An 18,847-nucleotide genomic window follows, 5' to 3' on the forward strand; every position below is an offset into this window, starting at 1 on the left:
TTAGCCGTGATATGGCAGCGGTCTTTTTTTGGAGCCATGTGTGTGTTGTGTTTGCGCATGACTCCGCTCTTGTTAATCTACGTGCAGTGACCTTAAAGAGCTAAAGAACCCTGGAAGAGGTCAGAGGGCAGCAGCCCCGGCTCTGCCCTACAGCTTTACTCCATCCTGGCCACATAATTAACCATCATCGTAATCAGCACTCATAAGCCAGCTAGCTATCCAGACTAGCTGTTTGTTATGCTGCACTTACATAAGGTTGCCTTTAAAGCCTCTGCGAGGGCATCAGAGTGCACACTCGCACTCCTCCTGACTAGATGTCAACCATCCGCCATATAGCCCCGCTGTTGAAATGACCATTGATCTACTTGGATTTATCACACAACATCTGTTTCAATAAGACAATTCAGCTACTTAAATAAACTAGAGAATGCAATTTCTGAGGAAAGAGCTAAAGCTGAGATGAAATGCTGTACAGGTAATGCAGAATTACAGCGGAAAAGTGGGAGTGTTTGGAAAATTAAAGTCAGGACATTCTGAATGAGCTAAATATTTTTGACAGTGAAAATATCTAATGATTTTTTTTGGTGCTGGAAAATGTGCAATCCAGGGAAACATTGGAATTTTCGGAATGTGGAAAGTAGCCTGAATGAGCCGACTGTTTGATGTTGAGCTGCAACAATATTTAGCTATTCGATTAATCGTTTTAAATGTAAGTAACCTCAGATTTTAGCCTCTCAAATATGAATATTTTTTCATTTGCTTTGTCATCCATGAAAGCAGGCCTATTTCTTTGTGTTTTAGGCAAAACAAGATATTCACACACATCAGCTTTGATTTTGGAAAACAGTGATGGACATTTTTGCCTCTTTTCTGATATGTTGCGGACCAAACAACTGTTTTTGTTTTGATGCTGTAATGCAGGGGTGTCCAAACTTTTTCCAACGAAGGTCACATACCCAAAAAGGAAAGGATGCAAGGGTCGCTTTGATATTTTGTAAACCGATATGCGTAGAAGTTAGATATACTGTATTTCAAGACAAAACTGCATCTGAACTTAACTTTTTTCCCCCCATTTTCGCTGTTGGCTTTTTTCTGCTTAAATAATCTTGGTCAATTTTATTTTCGTAATATTATTTCGTAATATTATGACTTTATTTCCATAATTTTCCATAATGTTTTCAGTGATAGTCAGGATAACACATCTATTATGTGTTATCCTGACTATCACTGAAAACATGACATGGAATCCAGGAAGTGAACTACATGTACTGTACTAGATGTAGAATGGATGGGGGGTAGGATTAAATAAGCTTTGCTTCTTCCTACTCCTTTTGGACATGTGGAACTGTCAAAGAATGATTCATGAGATGTATTCCATTGTAACCTTCATGTTCAAATAAACGAAACCAAACCAAACCAATAATTTGCCGATAACCGATATGCCGAAATTTGTCCCAACTCTCAATTTCTGATTCCGATATCAACAAATGTGTAACACTGCATATCTCTTTCTTGAGTAAAATTGTTCCAAAGTAACAATACTCTGAAATGAGAGGAGTTGTTTTGTTGGCTACTCCGCCCATCTCGGAGTAGATAATTAATGTGTTACATATTTTACATAAGAATACGTTTGTGTTTCTTGTGCCTTGATTTATGTTATTTTTGGAAAGATTACATTTATTTTTAGTTCAATGGGTATTGTTTAAAATACATGAATTTGCTGATTATTATTTTGTAGGGAAAAAAAATCAATGCAGATTTCACGATATCACATTTTTATGCCAATATCGGGCCGATAATTATCGGTGGCCGATATTATCGGACATCCTTACTCGGAATATCTTCACTTTATTCCCATATTCCCTTTATCTCTCTCCCCCCCCCAAACTATTAGACTTTATTTTGTTTTGTTTGTTTCTCATATTATTACGACTTTTTAAAAAAAGTAAAAAAAAAACCATTTCAATTTTATGCTGCTAAAACATTATTTTCCTCATATTATTACAAAATTATTCTCATAAAATTGTTAGAATACCACTTTTTTCATTTAATATTTTGAATTTATTCTTGGAAAATTGATGCAGATTTGTCCTTTTTTGTTGTTTTTTTTTTTTTGTTGTTGTGAAATTCTATTTTTAGAATGTGCTCCGGCCCAATAAGAAATCAGCCATGGCCTGCACTTTGGACACCCTTGCTGTGGTTGGTTTGAGAAATGTGGAACTTAGGAAAAATTCTCCATTCATTTCAGCGACAGCTTTTTTGAAAATGTAAAATTCCAGGAAAACTGTGATTAAAAAAAAATAAATAAATAATGTATTAATTTTTTATATGGCAAATAGAGTTGAATGAGCTGACGTTGAAATGGCTTGAAACAAGCTGAGAAATGTGTAAGAAGTACGCATTGCGGGGGATTTCCAGAAAGTGGGACATTGTGGGGTGTGGAAAATTAAGAGCTGAGAGACAAGTATTTATATTTTCCTTAATGTTTTTGTCAGTAACACTTAGAAATGTCCCCTTCAGGCACTGGCTGGCCACCTACTTCGTCATCCGGTACGGCGTGCCTTACATGGCCTACGACCTCCTCGCCATGTACCTCAGCCACTACCACCGCTTCCGGGTCAAAGGGCATAAGGAGTACATGCAGCACTCCCTGCAGACGGTGAACTCCTTTGTGCGCCGCGAGTTGCTGCTGGTGCTGCATCACATCGCCCTGCTCACTGTGCTGCTGCCGGTCACGCTGGTAAGGACGCCAGAATGAAACATACATACAGGAAGTGAGGTTTTGCAGGTCCTGTTGCACAGAATGGCTCAAAGGAGGATTTGTTCCTCAAGTGGCGGAAAAACAGGAAATGAAGTAGAATGGTCAAGTCGTAATTATTGATGACAGTCTTTCAAATGAATAGGACGACAGACAATTGGTCCATAAGAAATAGTTGAGAACTCAGGAAAAGACACTTCCAAATACGATACAACACAGCAACAGAATAAAGCAAGGTTCCCCTCAATGAGTGAGGATTGGGGCTCAATTGGAGCCCGCGGCTGTTTTTTTTTTTTTTTTTTTTTTAATAAATCCGCAGCACTTGGAAAAAAAAATTATCTAATGAGGAAAAAGTCAGAATTTTACAAGAATAACGTAGTAATATGAGGAAAAATAACGTCATTTTAGTATCGTAACGTAAATTTATTTTTCCTAAAACCCGTAATATAATGAAAAACAAACAAAACAACGAATAATTTAGTATTTTTTTTGTGAAATTAGGTTGTGGAAAAGTATGTATAACGAAATATTATGGCAATAAAGTCATAATTGCAAGAAGAAAATTTACAAGAAGGAAGTTGACATATTTAAAAAGTAACAGCAGAAATGAAAAATACACCAGCAATAATTTTATGGGAATAAAGTCAAAATATTAAGAGGAAAAAAAGTTGTGTTCTCACTGGGGGTCTGAATGCGATTCAATGCGATTACGATTCAGAGGCCTGCGATGCGATGTTAAAACGATTATCGATGCATCCCAATGCATCTTCTTTTGTGATCAATAGGTTGCCATTTTTTTTAATCCATAATTTTTCTCTATATGTAATTTATTTTTACTCACTGTGTACTACTAAAACAAAGCATATTTGTAATGACGCACAATTAAAATAAACATGAAACAGATTAATTTACTTCCATTATCTTTTAATAATTGGAAGGTTACATTTACCAACATATTTCCCATTGCACAGAACCAACAGGAAAAGTAATAAAATAAAATTAACAAACTTCAGCATATTCCGAGTAACCAACAAAAAAATCTGCCATTATTCACAAGTTCTGAATTGAAACTAAAATCCTGAGCATAGAATCTCTGACAAAATAAAATGTTTGCTGTATAGCAAAGTCAAAAACAGCTTTCATACAAAATATAGATTTTAAAATATAGATTTTAGAGAAAGAACGTCAACATCAGTTGCAATTAGGGATGCTCCGACCAGGGTTTTATGCTGCTGATTCCGATACCGATCATCCATGTGTGAGATCGGTCGACTCCAATCACATGAATTAACTGTACATTTTTCAACTTATTTATTATGAGTGGTATTGGCCATGGGCGCTACTAGGCAATTCCAATGGCCCCTGGCAAATAGGTAATTATTAAAACACTTTTGGATGGATTGTCTTTTTTTTTGCCTTTATTTGCGTGAAACGATTTTTGTACTGTTTGACAGAAACCTAAATTTAATTTGATGTTTTGGAGCAATACGAATACACGGGATATAATCTGTTCAATAATTATTTTTAGCTCAAGGTAACAAAATTAACAGAATACAAAAGATATATCTTTTATTAAATCAGAATGTGTCCTGCTTAAGTTAAAAGAGAATAAATTGAGTGTCCAGGTTGCAGGGGTGCCCAACTCTCACCAATATTAAATCTGTTCACTATTTGTGTTTTATTTGTGACTGGCAACATTTCAGTTGTACACTACTTTGTGTGGTAATTGTCTTTATGCTATTTTGTGCTCATTTGTCATTATGTAAAGGCATAAAGTCTGAATTCGACAGTTCTAATAAAAAAAAACGCTAAGAGTTGAAGCAAATATTCTTCGACCCTTTGGTGAGCTACTCAAAATTACCTGGCGAGGTAGGAGACCCCTGTGATAGTACCACCATCATAAGGCTGGACACACTATGTGTTTATGCTCATTAAACAACCACACACAAATAGTGTTTGGAGGACAAGATATAATGAGTATCATGACAACAAGATAGTAAAGTTGTTCAGTGATAATTGAAAAAGTTAGACCGGACCCCATGAATGTGATATCCACTTGTAGCTTTCCCGTGGGACAAAAATTTATTTTAAAAACAAAATGTCACTGTGGTAAAAAGTCACATTTGGAGTCCGAAGACCAGGAAGTAGGCGGATAACTCCAGCTAGTGAGCTGCCAATGTAAAGTACAGCCAGTGACAGAGAGGCAAAATGTGTATACAAAGATGCAAGAATAGTCGATTGGCAATAGGTTTGGTAATGGAGTGATCAAACACGCTGGCATCGATTTGTGTAGCCTGTGTCACACTCAATACGAGACACGTAATTTTGTTGGCAACCCGAGGATTTCCCGCCGCACGCCGTTTTTTTGTGATCGGCTTTGAAAGGCGTTTATCGGCATACGCTGATCACGTGATCACAACACTGATTTGTGGCCGGTCGATGGGAGCATCCCTATTGCAATACTAGATTCAGTTGAACATGTCATAAATGCCATCAATCAGAAACAGGATTATTCATTGTCTTAAAAAAGCATTTGACCATAGCTCATAAAATATTTAAAAACGTGAATTATATGGAATCATGAGGGGTAGTCTTGGACTGGGTTAGCAGCTATTTGGACAATAGAAAACAATACAGTATGTCCACTTAGGAGATAGCGGCTCATCATCTTTGGCCATTGTCAAAGTATCTTGGGACATTTAATTAGTAATTCATCACTTCCTGTTTCTTTGGGGTATAAGTGTGATGTGACACAGAAGCCGTTTCTCTCACCCACTCTTCAACATGAGAAAGAAAAAGGAACACACCATTCAAGTAAGGCAGATGTGCGTTGACCTTCACAAGTCAGGCAATGGCTACAAGAAAATAGCCACTCACCTGCACCTGCCCATATCTACTGACAGAGGAATCATTAACAAGTTTAAAACCACTGGATCAGTGGTAAACAAGCCTGGACGAGGACGCAAGTGTTATTTTGCCACCACGCTCAGGAGGGTGGTAAGAGAACTAAAAAAATGCTCCAAAGCTCACTGTTCAAGAATTGCAACAAATGGTAGTATCTTGGGGTCACAAAGTCTCCAAAACGACCACCAGGTGCTATCTACATGACAAAAATCTGTTTGGGAGGCATGCACGGAAAAAAACTTTTCTCACTCCCAATCATAAATGCAAATGTGTGCAGTTTGCTAAGCTTCAAGTGGGACCGTGCGCTTTGGTCAGATGAGACCAAGATAGAGCTTTTTGGCAACAAACACTCCAAGTGTGTCTGGCGTAACTCAAAAGAGGAGTATGCAGAGAAGCACCTCATGCCCACTGTGAAGTATGGGGGAGGATCGGTGATCCTGTGTGCCTCTTTCTCTTCCAAAGGCACTGGGAACCTTGTTAGGGTGCATGGCATCATGAACGCTTTGAAATACCAGGATATTTTAAAGCAAAATCTGGTGGCCTCTGCCCAAAGCTGAAGATGGGTCGTCACTGGGTCTTTCAGCAAGATAATGACCCTGAACATGTGGCCAAAACTACACAGAAATTGTTCACCAGACACAGAGTCAAGCTCCTACCATGGCCATCTCTGTCCCCAGACCTCAACCCCATTGAAAACCTGTGAAGTGAGCTGAAGAGGAGAGGACCCAGGTCGCTGGATGATTTAGAGCAGGGGTGTCAAACTCGTGCCATGGAGGGCCAAGACACTGCAGGTTTTCTTTCCAGCCAGTCACTAAAGCAGGTGATTTTAATGATCAACACCTTCAGTTTGAGGGAAGGAGCTCATCAATTAAATCACCTGCTGAAGAAACTGGTTGGAGAGAAAACTGGCAGCGTCTCGGCCCTCCAGGGCACGAGTTTGACACATGTGATTTAGAGAGATGGTCGAAGATCCCTCTTTTTGTATTCTCCCATCTTGTGAAACATTGTAGGAGAAAATTAGGTGCCATTTTGTTGGTAAAAGGGGTGCTAGTAATTGTGGCTCACATGATTTGATGTACTGTAAAATAATTATTTCTTAATGTGTGATTTTTTTTTATTTTCTTAAAATGCACTTGAATTAAAGTTTGGATTTTCCCCTTTTTTTCCATTGTGGTCCCATATTTTTTAGAAAAAAAAATATCAGAAGCTAAAGAACACATCTTAACCAGGGGTGCCAATATTTATGTAGGGCGCTGTATTTGGCTCTGTTTTGTTTTGTTTTCTTTGTTTTTGATGTATTTAGTTTGTATGATGTTAAATTGTTCTTCATGTTCAAAATAAAATATAAAAATATCACGCAAAGCAAATATACGAAGGTTTACGAAGAAGTCAGTTGAAATATTGGAAATATATTTGGAAAATTTAGAAAAAACAGCAAAAAGAGCAAACATCAATGTAATACATACAAAAAATATGTGTATTCACCTATATGATGATATGATGAATGCAGTTTTTTCTTGATATATAACTTCTTGGCATAGCTTTACAAAATATCAACGTAGCAACGTGGCCACCCCTGAGCTAGGTAGTCATGCTTGATGTCGTAAATTCATGTCCATCATTAGTTTATGTACACCATAAATTGATATCATGGCAACACAAAAGTGTACAATACAATTAAACTGCACATTTTGTCGCACATTTCATTGTGGCCAGTCTAAGGCACACCTGTGCAACTATCATGCTGTCTAATCAGCATCTCGATTTGCCACACCTTTGAGGCGGATGGATTATGAATGCTCACCAATACAGATTTAGACAGATGTGTGAACACTGTTTGAGGGAGATAGTCCTTTTTGGTGTACATCGAAAAAGTGTTACATCTTTGAGTTAAGCTCATGAAAGAAAGAGGGGTGCAAAAACAAAAGTGTTGCGTATACATTTTTGCTATGTGTGTGTATATTTATTATATATTTATATAATAAATATACACACATAAGTAAGTAATAAGTAATGTACACAAATAAGTAAGCTTATTTAGTGTATGAACTAACTGCATGGAGAGTAGCCATCAGGGCTGTTGGTTTGCATCTGGACTCTGCAACAATACCAGATCACATTACGCTTACATTATTTAGCTGAAGCTGCCGCCCAGTACTGTCTCTTAACTCATCATTCTGGCTGCCTGTTGTGCTGCCAGTTAGTTGGGAGAGCTCCTTGTTGTTGCTCTTTTTTTTTTAACTTCCGGTTTCTGTACAGTACTTCCTGTTGTGGCTATTGTAGATTTGTAGATTTATTTGTAGAAGAAAGACAGGGACAGTGCATATTAATAAATATTTTCATGTATATATTAGTGCTGGGGCCGCACAGTGGCCTAGTGGTTAGCATGTTGGCCACACAGTCAGGAGATCGGGAAGATCTGGGTTTGAATCTTTGTTGGGCATGTCGTTGTGCAATTTGCATGTTCTCCCTGTGTGTGGGTTTTCTCCGGGTACTCCAGTTTCCTCCCACATTCCAAAAACATACATGTTGTTAGGTTAACTGGCAATGCTAAATTGTCCATAGGTGTGAATGTGAGCGTGAATGATTACTTGTCAATATGTGCCCTGCGATTGGCTGGTGAGCAGTCTAGGGTGTACCCCACTTCTCGCCCAAAGTCAGCCAGGATAGGCTCCAGCATAACCCCACGACCCTAATGAGGATAAGCGGCATAGAAGATGGATGGATGGATGGATGGATGGATATTAGGGCTGTCAAAGTTAACGCGTTAACAGGAGTTTGCTGTCAAAGTTAACGCGTTAACAGGAGTTTCCTCATTTCCTCATTTTTTCGATGCACAATTAACTTGCACACGTCCTGTGTGACTCTGGGCCAGAAGTGGAGAAAAAGTATTGAGCAGAAATGAGCAAATAAAAGGGTATTTTGAATGCTACGTTTACCTTGACAGCCCTGGCAGATGCCTCTATCGACACGACCAAAGTTATTTGTTTCGCTGTGAGTCGAGTTGTCACGAAGTTTGTCGCTTGGAATAAGAGAGAAGTTACTGGTGAACTGCAGGTATTTTTAAAAATAGTCATTTATACAGCGGGACCGTGGCATACGAGTGTCCTAACAAGTGTTTTTGTAGATACGAGCAGTCACTTTACGGATTTTTGCTTTAAACAAGCCGGCGAACGCAAACCAGGGCAAAATGTTAGCAACAATTTTTGATGTTAACCGAAAAACGTGCTAACCGGGGCGGACGTTAACCAAGGTACCACTGTACTTTTTTTTAAAAAACCTTACAAAAACCCTAAGGCTGACCACGCTTGACACTTCACATCTTATGGAATTAAACGAAAAATCTACACCAAGAGGTTGCCTAGAGTCACAGCTGTTGATGCAATGTTTTTGACCCGGCGCTATTTAGAGACCCCGGCGGTTATTTGCTTTAGTAGACCACGCACCCGTCAACTGTTAAATGGAGCATTTAGCGATAAAGCTACACAGCAAGTCAAAGTGAATGGAGAATCTATTATAGTAAGGATGCTATACTCTCTATAGTCCTCTGTAGTTGTGACATTGTACTGGTTTGGTTTTAGGTGTGGATTAAATTGTAAGGAGGAACTGGTGCAACGGAGGGATCTGACCTGGAAAAACCTAGCATACCCTTTAAAAGGGAGACAATATAAAAATAGGTGTTTCATTCTCCTCTTAGCACGTTTTAAGAAGCTTTAAAAATATCTTGGACAAAATGTTCAGGACGTCCGATCAGTGCAACCTGCTGGGGTATTGTGGGTTTTAAGGAAGAATTGGTTCAACTCCGACCTGGAACAAACCCTGCGTCCTCTTATGAGGGCACGGACGGGATACCGTATAAAAATAGGTGTTTTATTTTCTCTTTGCGAGAGGATTCGCTTGTCATGCATCGTACTGGCACACAGGTTAACAAGCCAGATGTGTATCTAAATAAAAAAAAAAAAAAAACAGACAGATGGCAAGCGTCAAACCACAAATATCCTTCCCTTCTCAACGGCTGGCAATTAATGTCGACGTGTGTGGTTTTACCAGTCTTTTTCTCTCAGGTTTGGACGACGTGTGGTTGGGGGAAGGCAGGGAAGGGTGATAGGGGATTGCCTATCCAGGTAGTTGCGGTGTTAAGTTCCCGTCACAGATGGCAGAGCCGCTCATCCTTTATTCATCACTGTCGAGCCAACCAGCTTGCGAGCTTTAACCAAGCAAACAGAGCTTTTTGTCCACAGGAGTGTCCATGTGTCTAGCTTGTCTATTGTCGGGACGGCGTCTCTAACCACCCTGGTCAATATTAGAAAGCTTCATTCATTACTAATGCTTCTGACATCACTGGGGTTGTGGTGGGGTTTTACATTTGCACCCTCTTGCTTTTTTTGGTCTAAACCAGGGCTGTCCATACTTTTTCCAGCGAGGGCCACTAAGTGGAAAACTGAAACATGCCACTTTGGTATTTTGTAAATATGCTAAGTTATATACAGGTATATTTCCAGAAAAAAATGCATTTGTCAGCTTTGACATATAGGTGAAAAGCCTATTACTACTATCAACTTCACTCTTTGCTACCCCCCACCCCCATTTTTGATGCGCATGTGTTAAAATTTTTATGTAATTAATGAAATAAATTAGTTACTGCCGTTAACGCGCTATTTTTGACAGCCCCACTTTTTTCTCTTAATATTTAGACTTTATTCTCTTAAATTTACAGCATTTTTTCCATTTCTGCAGGGGTTTTTTTAATTTTCCAACTATATTAACTTTCATCCTGCAGATTTTCTTCTTGTAATTATGACTTTATTCCCATAGTATTTTCACTTTATTCTTGTAACATTAGAACTTTTTCCGCAACCTAATTTACAATTATTCGTTGTTTTGTTTGTTTCTCATATTATGACTTAAAAAAAACACAAATCTTTTTTCTTTAATATTTCAACTTTATACTATTAAAACATAATTTTTCCTCATATTACTTTCTTATAAAATCAGGACTTTTTCAAATAGTTTGATGAAAAAAGATGAAAAAATCTGCAGTAAATTTACAAAATTTACAAAAATCTGCTTATTTGAAAAAGTCATAGTTTTACGAGACGGATATTTTCATTTTTGCTGCTGCTGTTTTTTTTATTTATTTATTTTTTTGTAAAATTATATATATTTTAAAAGTGATGTGTGCCAATAAAAAAAAACAGCCACAGGCAGCAAATGGGCCCCCTAGCCACACTTTGGGCAACCCTGGTCTAAACAGTCTAAACGGCCTTTCTGCAATATTAATGTGTCCATTTACTTGGCTAATTACTTCCAAGCCGTCTGTGTAAAAGCAGCTTGGGCAATATTTCCCGGTATGACATCTTGGATGACGTCCAAATAGTGTGAGAAAAGGTCATAAAGCAAGGAAGTACTACCGTCATTAAAAGCGGAACAATCCTAATGAACAGAGGATTTACTTTCAGGTTGTATTATACTTATTTAGTCAATGGCCTACTCACACTTTAGCCTTTTAATACCCTCCTGTTTCTGGGAGTTTGTCCTTGGTTGCCAGCTGTGTTTTGTTTTCCATGCTAATGTTTGTTTTCCCTCTCGCTCACTCTTTTTTTCCCTCCATTCTTCAGTTCTTTCGAAAGGGAGAGGGAGATTTCTTCATCGGCTGCTTGTTTCTAACCGAGCTCAGCACCCCTTTTGTCTCCCTGGGGAAGATACTGATTCAGGTGAGGCGACACTCGGAAACGCCCCTGATATCCATTGTCTTGTCTTTTTGCTTCTCAAAGACAACAGCCAACCTCTCGCTGGGAAAGTCCCGCCTGCCACAGCAGCAGACGTGACGCTTTAATACAAGTACAATGACTACTTTTATAAGGAGTCATCACTTGTTCACATGACTGTATGTGCTTCTTTGTGTAATATACAGTAGCTCTTTTACGCCTTCACCTGTAGGGGTGCAACCACACGGAAAGTACACGGTTCGATACTTTGGTGTCCCGGTTTGATATTTTTTCAGTACATGGAATGCCTTTTTTAAACTTGCGTTTTATTGAACTTTCAAATGAAATGTATCGTAATTTCCGGTGTCTTAAACCGCACCCACTAAATTTAGAGAGAAAAACAGATTGGTACATATATAAGCCACACTGGACTATAAGCTGCACATGTCCACACCATAAAATGGCATATGGTGGCGTGCTCTTTATTTGACAGGAGCCAATCATGAGCTATGGAAAAACTCACGACGAGCTTGTCAACCCATTGGAAATCGCAGCAGGTCATTACTCAGTATAACAATCTGACTCATGGTGTCATCTTACAAAGAATGCTAAAATCAACACGCCGTAACTTAACACTCAAAAGCTAGGTAAGAAATATACAAGGCAAGTAAGTACCAATATGAGTTTAAAGCAAAACATTTCATTGGTTATTGCTGCTGGGTTGCTGCAATGATGTCATCCTCCCTCTAGGCTCCTCTGGCTCCCTCTGGTGGACAGAGGCAACATTGCAGCACCCCGGCAGCAATAACCAATGAAATGCTTTGCTGGGACAAAATGCATTATGGGATGAAGTTAAAATAGTTGTTGTTTTTTATTTTAAACTCATATTGATACTTGCCTTGTATAGTTCTTACCTAGCTTTTGAGTGTTAAGTTGCTGTGTGTTGAGTTGAGTGTTCTTTGGAAGATGACACAGTGAATCAGACTGTTCTATGACCTCCTGTGATTTCTAATGGGTTGACAAGCTTGTCGTGAGTTCCCTTATAGGTCATGATTGGCTCCTGCCAAAGAAAGAGCTATAATTTCCTCACTGACTCGCGAGCGGCACTCTATTTAAACTATTAGTAGTAGTTCTGAAGTGAAGATGTCACGAGATTAGAACATTGCCATTGATTAGCCACACCGCATTATAAGCGGCAGGGTTCAACGTTTTAAGAAAAAAGCAGCTTGTACACCAGAAATTACGGTATATGGTGTTAGTTAGAACTATATAAAAAACCCAGCAACTTCCCACATGATATGTACACGTAGCTTACCGCTGACTTATTTTAACTGGAATTTGGATAATAAAATAATGAAAAATACAGTTTTGCATGCTGCTTGGGGAACAGCAGGAGCAGCAATGAACCAGAAGGGGACTTGCTGAGGATGTCAGCTGATGTCATGTGACTCTTGTGACTTGGGTTAGATACAGACTCATGTATTTTTGCACCCCTAGTGAATACCAGCCAGCCGTGAGTGATCTTATTCAGCCCAACCGGCAATTTACGACAATTTTTATGCAGTTCAACTAATAATTGTGAAAAATACAGATATTTTTTGTTGAGTCTGTTCTCTTGACACCACTATTTGTAACATGTGCTAGCCAACGGTGGTGTTGTTGTATTTCATGTTTGGGAAAAAAAATGTAATCTTGACCTGGTGACAGACAGCAGCTTTAAGTGGTAGGCTAACATCCTGCTGTCAGTGCAACGCAACCAAAGGAGCTTCCTGGTCTTTGCTGACATCTACTGTCCATTTCCTCCACTGCTTCCTCTAAAGATGCTGTGGCTTATTTGTCTTCCCCGGTTTGGGTCAGCACCAAATTGCAAACTTGAAGTAAATACCCACATCTTGCAGATAAATGATTCATGCATTATTCCATGAGAAATTAAGGAAAATATTAAAAAAAATGTCTTTTCAATACTAACAAAGATGGCGATTCCTGGATCTCCAGGTAGTTTCCTGATAGAATTTTTTGGTTCCTTCCTTGGTCCAAACCCCACATGTTGCCCCATGATTTTTTTCAGTAGTCAAACCCAATAATGACCATGAAAACTCTTGAGCGGAGGCAATAAACACAGTCAAAGTCAACTTTGAGAAGCTCATACTTTAGCCTATAGCCTTTATCTTAGACAGTCAGCATGCTGATGTCTGTTTTCTGCTGGCATTACTGTGCGTAACAACAGTTCCTTTAGCAAAAGCAAGTACTACGAGGTTTTCTAGGATCGTGTCAGCCAGGGTTCCAGGTGTGCCCCGCAAAACTGCTCACGATCGATCGTCCGTCAGCCGGATTCGTCATCCTTGTAACACTTAAGGATACGTGGCTGGGAACTACAAAAACAAACCCTAGTGTTAGCTTACCCAGGATTATACTCCACTTTGCTGGAGCGCTCCGTTAACCTCAGTCTCCTCTGAAATAAAACCTTGAGTAACCGGAAGTAAATGTAACAGCTGCCAGCCAGTGTGGCTGTGCAAATGTACGTTGGTAAACATTACTCCCTTAACATTAAGAGCCACGCTGGGCGTCGTATTGACTGGCCGGGCTTTTAGCTAGTGCTCTTGAGTCTCATTCCGAAGGACCTTGGCTCAAGCCCACGGCGGTGCATAAATACACCTTATTGTCCTGTCACTGCTGTTGGTTAGCATTCTTACTTCGATTTTGTCGTACTTTGAGGTTCCGAAAACTGGCATCAGGTCCATCTTGAACTCTCTTGTCTCCTCCACCAGCTGGGCCTCCAGGAATGCTGGCTGCACAAGTTGAACGGCGGCATGGTCCTGCTCACCTTCTTCATGTGCCGCATCGCCCTCTTCCCGTACATGTACTGGATGTACGGCAGCCACTACGGCATCCCGCTCTACGCCGTGCCCTCCCACCTGCCACTCTCTGCCAACCTGGGCAACTGCTGCATCCTGGCGCCGCAGGTCTACTGGTTCGTGCTGCTGTGCCGAAAGGGCTACCGCCTGTACCAGCGCAGTCGGCGGCCCGCCTCGTCACTCTCAGTTCCACCTGCGTCACCCACAGATGAACCCTCCGCCGCAGGGGACGCCATCGTTTCCGCCTCTAAGAACGAGTGATTTTCGTTCGCCGCCGTCACACACTAACACAACGACTCCTCGCATCCACCCCCCACACTCTTGTACTCTAAGCCAGGAGGACTGCCGGTGTATTTCGCACAAATTGTCACCCTCCAGTTTGGAACCTGCTGCTAGCAGTGGACCTTCCTTACAAACGACTACTGACGTCTTTGGCGGTGTGCTTTTGGGATTTTACCGAAGCCGCCTCCTCGTTTACGCGCCGTCGAAGACTTTGAGCGCCGCCTTCGCTCGACGACTCAAAACATCTCCATCGCCGTGATGGTCTGTTCAGCGTGTGCGAGTGGCTGCTACGACAGATATTTATTTGTGTGATTTTGTTGTGCGAATGGCGGCTCTTGGGTCTCGTTTCCGCTTCTATGACAAGAAAGGTTTTCTCACTAGCGATGCAGATTCAGGCAGTATTAACCGAAGCTAATGTAGCTGATAGGGTGTGTGTTGTTTGGAGTTGTGTACCCCAAGTTGCATCTTTGGTTGGTACACGACAGCTAGTCTATTTTTTTTTAAACGTTTTGATTAATTGGCTGGAAGGCTAATACGTTTCACTCCGCAGTCAGCCGGTGCCTCAGAGATGAGCAATAAGATGAGGGTAGACCACATCCGGTCAGCTTCTACAGTAGAGGGCTTTAAACACTTCAGGTTTTTATCATCTGTAACAAAAATATCTTAACCTTTAAAGAACTTGATCATTATCAATAGCTACCATATCAGCGGTTGATTTACAATTCAGTACAAGCTTTTCTGTTCTTTTAGGGGAAGAAAGCCGCATTGCTGGTTTCTTCCTACTATAAGATGATATCACGGTAAAGCTTTATAGACGACTTTCCTGCGAAGAGGACCTATGCAAAAAAAACAACAACAAAACCGCCAGGCTGCATGTTTACAAGACCCAAGTCAAATTTGATTTCCGTCTTGTTGCGTTTGGATGGTTTGACATTAATTCCATCAAAAAAAACAACCCTGCAGTCATTCCAGGTGGAACCTTTTATTTTTGCTTTGACTGTTTATTCTTTAGTTGGAATCTCTTGGTTTTGAGTACATAGTTTTTCCTTCATTCGCTTGCGTACTGTCGGTCGGTATTTCAAAAAAAAAAAATGTATAGTTGGGCGTGACCTGGTGCTAATAACAACCTTCATCATCTGTTGGGTCATGTGACGTTCACATGATAATATTTCTATATCCATGCGGACCATCCAGTAACTGACTGATTTCTGCAACACAAATAGAAGGTACGGGATGAGATCCTGCCCCAAGTGGAGGAGTTTGAAGTACCTCGCGTTGTTGTTGACAATGCGAGATTGGAATGCGAGATCGACAGGCGGATTGCTGGGGCGTCTGCGGTCATGCAGACTCTGCATCGTTACGTAGCGAAGAAGAGGGAGCTGAGTCAAAAGGCAAAGCTCTCAATTTACCGGTCAATCCGTGTTCCTACCCTCGCCTATGGTCATGAGCTTGGGTAGTGACCAAAAGGACAAGATCGAGGGTACAAGCGGACAAAATGAGTTTTCTCCGTAGGGTGGCCATCATCTGAGAGAAACTCTTGAGTAGACGCGCTGCTCCTCCACATTGAGAGGAGCCAAATGAGGTGGCTTAGGCATCTGGTCAGGATGCCTCTCGGACGCCTACCTGGGGAGGTGTTCAGGGCCCGTCTGATTGGTGGGAGGCCTCTGAGAAGTCCCAGGACACATTGGAGAGACTATATCTCTCAACTTGCCTGCTAGCCAGAGAGGGAAATCTGGGAAGATGGATGGAAATAGACGGTTGGGTAGCGCTCGGCAAGGCATGACCTGTCGACACTATGTACCGTTTTCAAGCTGCCTCGAGTTCCATTTAGTAGTGTTTCACCCATCGTTCACTTCAATTAAAAAAAACACAACGTCTTTTGAAGTTTTCTGAAGTTGTTTTTACACCTTAATGCGTATTTCCGCTTTTCAAAAGCCCACCGTCGCCATAAAACAGGTTTGTGGCCATCCTTTCATTTATTGACCGTAATACAGTCATGGGAAAATAAGATTAGACCGCCGTGTTTCTTCAGCTTGTTCATTGTAATACCTGATACAACTAAAGGTGTATTTATTTGGACAAATGCAATGACAACAAAAATAGCTCATAAGAGTTATCAGAGCTGATATCTTGCTGTTTTCTTGGGTTACTTGATAACCAAACTCAGTGAAGTTCTTACATCAATAGCTACGGCATTAAACTGCCAAGAGATGTAATTCTTATTGGCTATTTTTGTTGTCGTCATTATATTTGTCCAAACAAATGTACCTTAAGTTGTACCAGCCATTCAAATGAACAAGAAGCTGAAGAAACAAGGGTGGTCTGATCATTTTGACATGAAGGTACATGTACATACAGCTAAGAAGTACTTGTACTAGCAGATATGGTGTTGAAAAAAACTACAAACCAATTAAATACGGCAAATTTGTGACACTTCAAGTTTTTCACGTGGAATGTCTTAAGTTGATCCTATTTCCTCAGGGTTAGATGTAGATAAATGACTTAACGGAAGGTTTTGACACTGTGACGAGTAGGCTGATTCACAACCTTAGCGCAGAGCGAGCTCGTTCCGTCACTTCCGCTTCGTTCTTTTCCGTAGATTCGTCTTATCTTTCACCACCGTGCTCAGCGGGGATTCGTCTTTTGTACTGGTTGGTAAACCAAAGACTGTCAGGCACTTTAGTCCGTCGTAGCAACTTTAGCAATGTGAAGACAATGCGTTCCACCCACATATTTATCACCGCAATAGTTGTTGATTTTGTCTTAATGTGTCAGGAAACCATCTCTCTCTTCATTCTTTTCGATGAATATTTCCCGATCGTTCCATTCGTACTTGGCTTCATTTGTCAAATTAACCTAAAAATAAAGGATGATGTCAGTGGCTATAGGGCAGCTACAACACTTAAGCGTTATATGTTAGCATTAGCATGTTGGTTTTGGACCACTCGCAAAATGGGAATTAGTGACAGTAAAGTAAGCTAGCGCTTTCCTGTCTTTGTAGATTAGCTGCAAATGCTAACCCTTTTTCCAGGGGTGTGCTAAAAAATGTTAGCATCAGGCTGTTTTCCGGTAGCAGCGCTAATGTACAATGTTTGGAGGCTAATTGTTACCAGGCCTACAGTATGCAAGTGACAGAAGTTGAGCACTTTTTAGTAATTTTAGGAATGATTAGCTGATATAAAGCTCAAAACAAAGCTTTTGGAAGCTAAAATAATTTCCTGTACGATGCTGTAGTGATTGATCACAGGATGTATTTCAAGTGAAGTTGTATTTTAATAATTTAACCAAAGTAGCGTCATTATTTTTTTAGTTTTTCTTCCACAATGTTATGAATGCAGCACTGTTCGGATAAAAATGCACACATATTTGAGCTGTGATGTGATGTGGCGGAATGATTTTGATGGACGGACAGCGAACCAAATTTGGTTCCTGGTGCCTTGTGGAAAAATATTTCCCAGTGTGAAGGGGGTGGGGGAGTTGGCAGGCGGTGTTTACAGGCTGTGGCTCTAACTCTATGGTTATCATCACCAGCATATAGATACATCATTAACTAAACAATCATGTTTTAGGATTTTTCAAATATTTGGAGTCAATTTGTGTTGCTTAGACATAAATAAGAACTGATCCTGATTTGTTTATTAGCATGAGTTTTAAGGCCTTCACATACTTTACTTTCTTTTTTTTACTAAATTTATGGTTAGGCCATGAAAGAATAGATATATCAATGTCTTAAATTGGTTTGCTGTGCTCTTTTTGTTTATTTGAGTCCATTTGTAGCTTTCTGAAATGTTCCAGTTTTAACACATGGGGTCTTTGAACGCACCATGGGCACATCCTTTCAACACTTCATGCACCACCCTCGCCCTTCGTCCCCGGCCCATAGCGTTCCAAATCATTTTTTTCCATGGGTAAAATAACAGCAAAGACATTTGATGGCTTGGACCTTGTTTTGTAGCTTGATATTTTTGGCAGACTGGACAGGTTTTTATGACAAAATATGAAAATATTGTATGTAAGAGGAGTTATATTAACTTTTATCTTCTACTTGTAAACTTGGAGCACCCCTTTAAAGGAAATCAATAAATTTGATTTGATAGTCTTTTGAATTTAAGCCTCGGTGTCCTTTATATGTATGTGAATAGTAACAAAAAATGTCATCCTAAAATTAAATAATATTCAGTGGAACCTCAGTTAGATTCCGTCCCGCGTAGCGTGCTTTTTGGTAACGCTGGGAATTTACACCCAAATTTTGCCTCCGTTTGTGTACATTTTCCGGATAGCGCACGATACCGCATGCATCTATGTCGTTATTAATCCACTCTGTTTTTTTATCACTGTTA

General features: G+C 40.1%; 1 protein-coding gene across 2 annotated transcripts in view; it reads left to right on the forward strand.

The window, feature by feature from the left end:
- The window catches only part of tlcd3a (TLC domain containing 3A), a 33,398-nt gene extending 17,765 nt beyond the window's left edge, over window positions 1-15,633 (forward strand). Inside the window, exons 3-5 of one of the 2 annotated variants that reach the window (XM_054755386.1) lie at window positions 2,521-2,740; window positions 11,281-11,376; window positions 14,139-15,633. In XM_054755386.1, coding sequence (XP_054611361.1) covers window positions 2,521-2,740; window positions 11,281-11,376; window positions 14,139-14,486 — 664 coding nt within the window. In that variant the 3' untranslated portion in view covers window positions 14,487-15,633. Of the gene's footprint in view, window positions 1-2,520; window positions 2,741-5,551; window positions 10,372-11,280; window positions 11,377-14,138 lie in introns of those variants that run through there. The other variant, XM_054755387.1, reaches the window with a different exon arrangement.
- Window positions 15,634-18,847: the final 3,214 nt, after the last annotated feature.

Source organism: Dunckerocampus dactyliophorus, chromosome 16, assembly GCF_027744805.1.
Source record: "Dunckerocampus dactyliophorus isolate RoL2022-P2 chromosome 16, RoL_Ddac_1.1, whole genome shotgun sequence".
NCBI lineage: Eukaryota > Metazoa > Chordata > Actinopteri > Syngnathiformes > Syngnathidae > Dunckerocampus > Dunckerocampus dactyliophorus.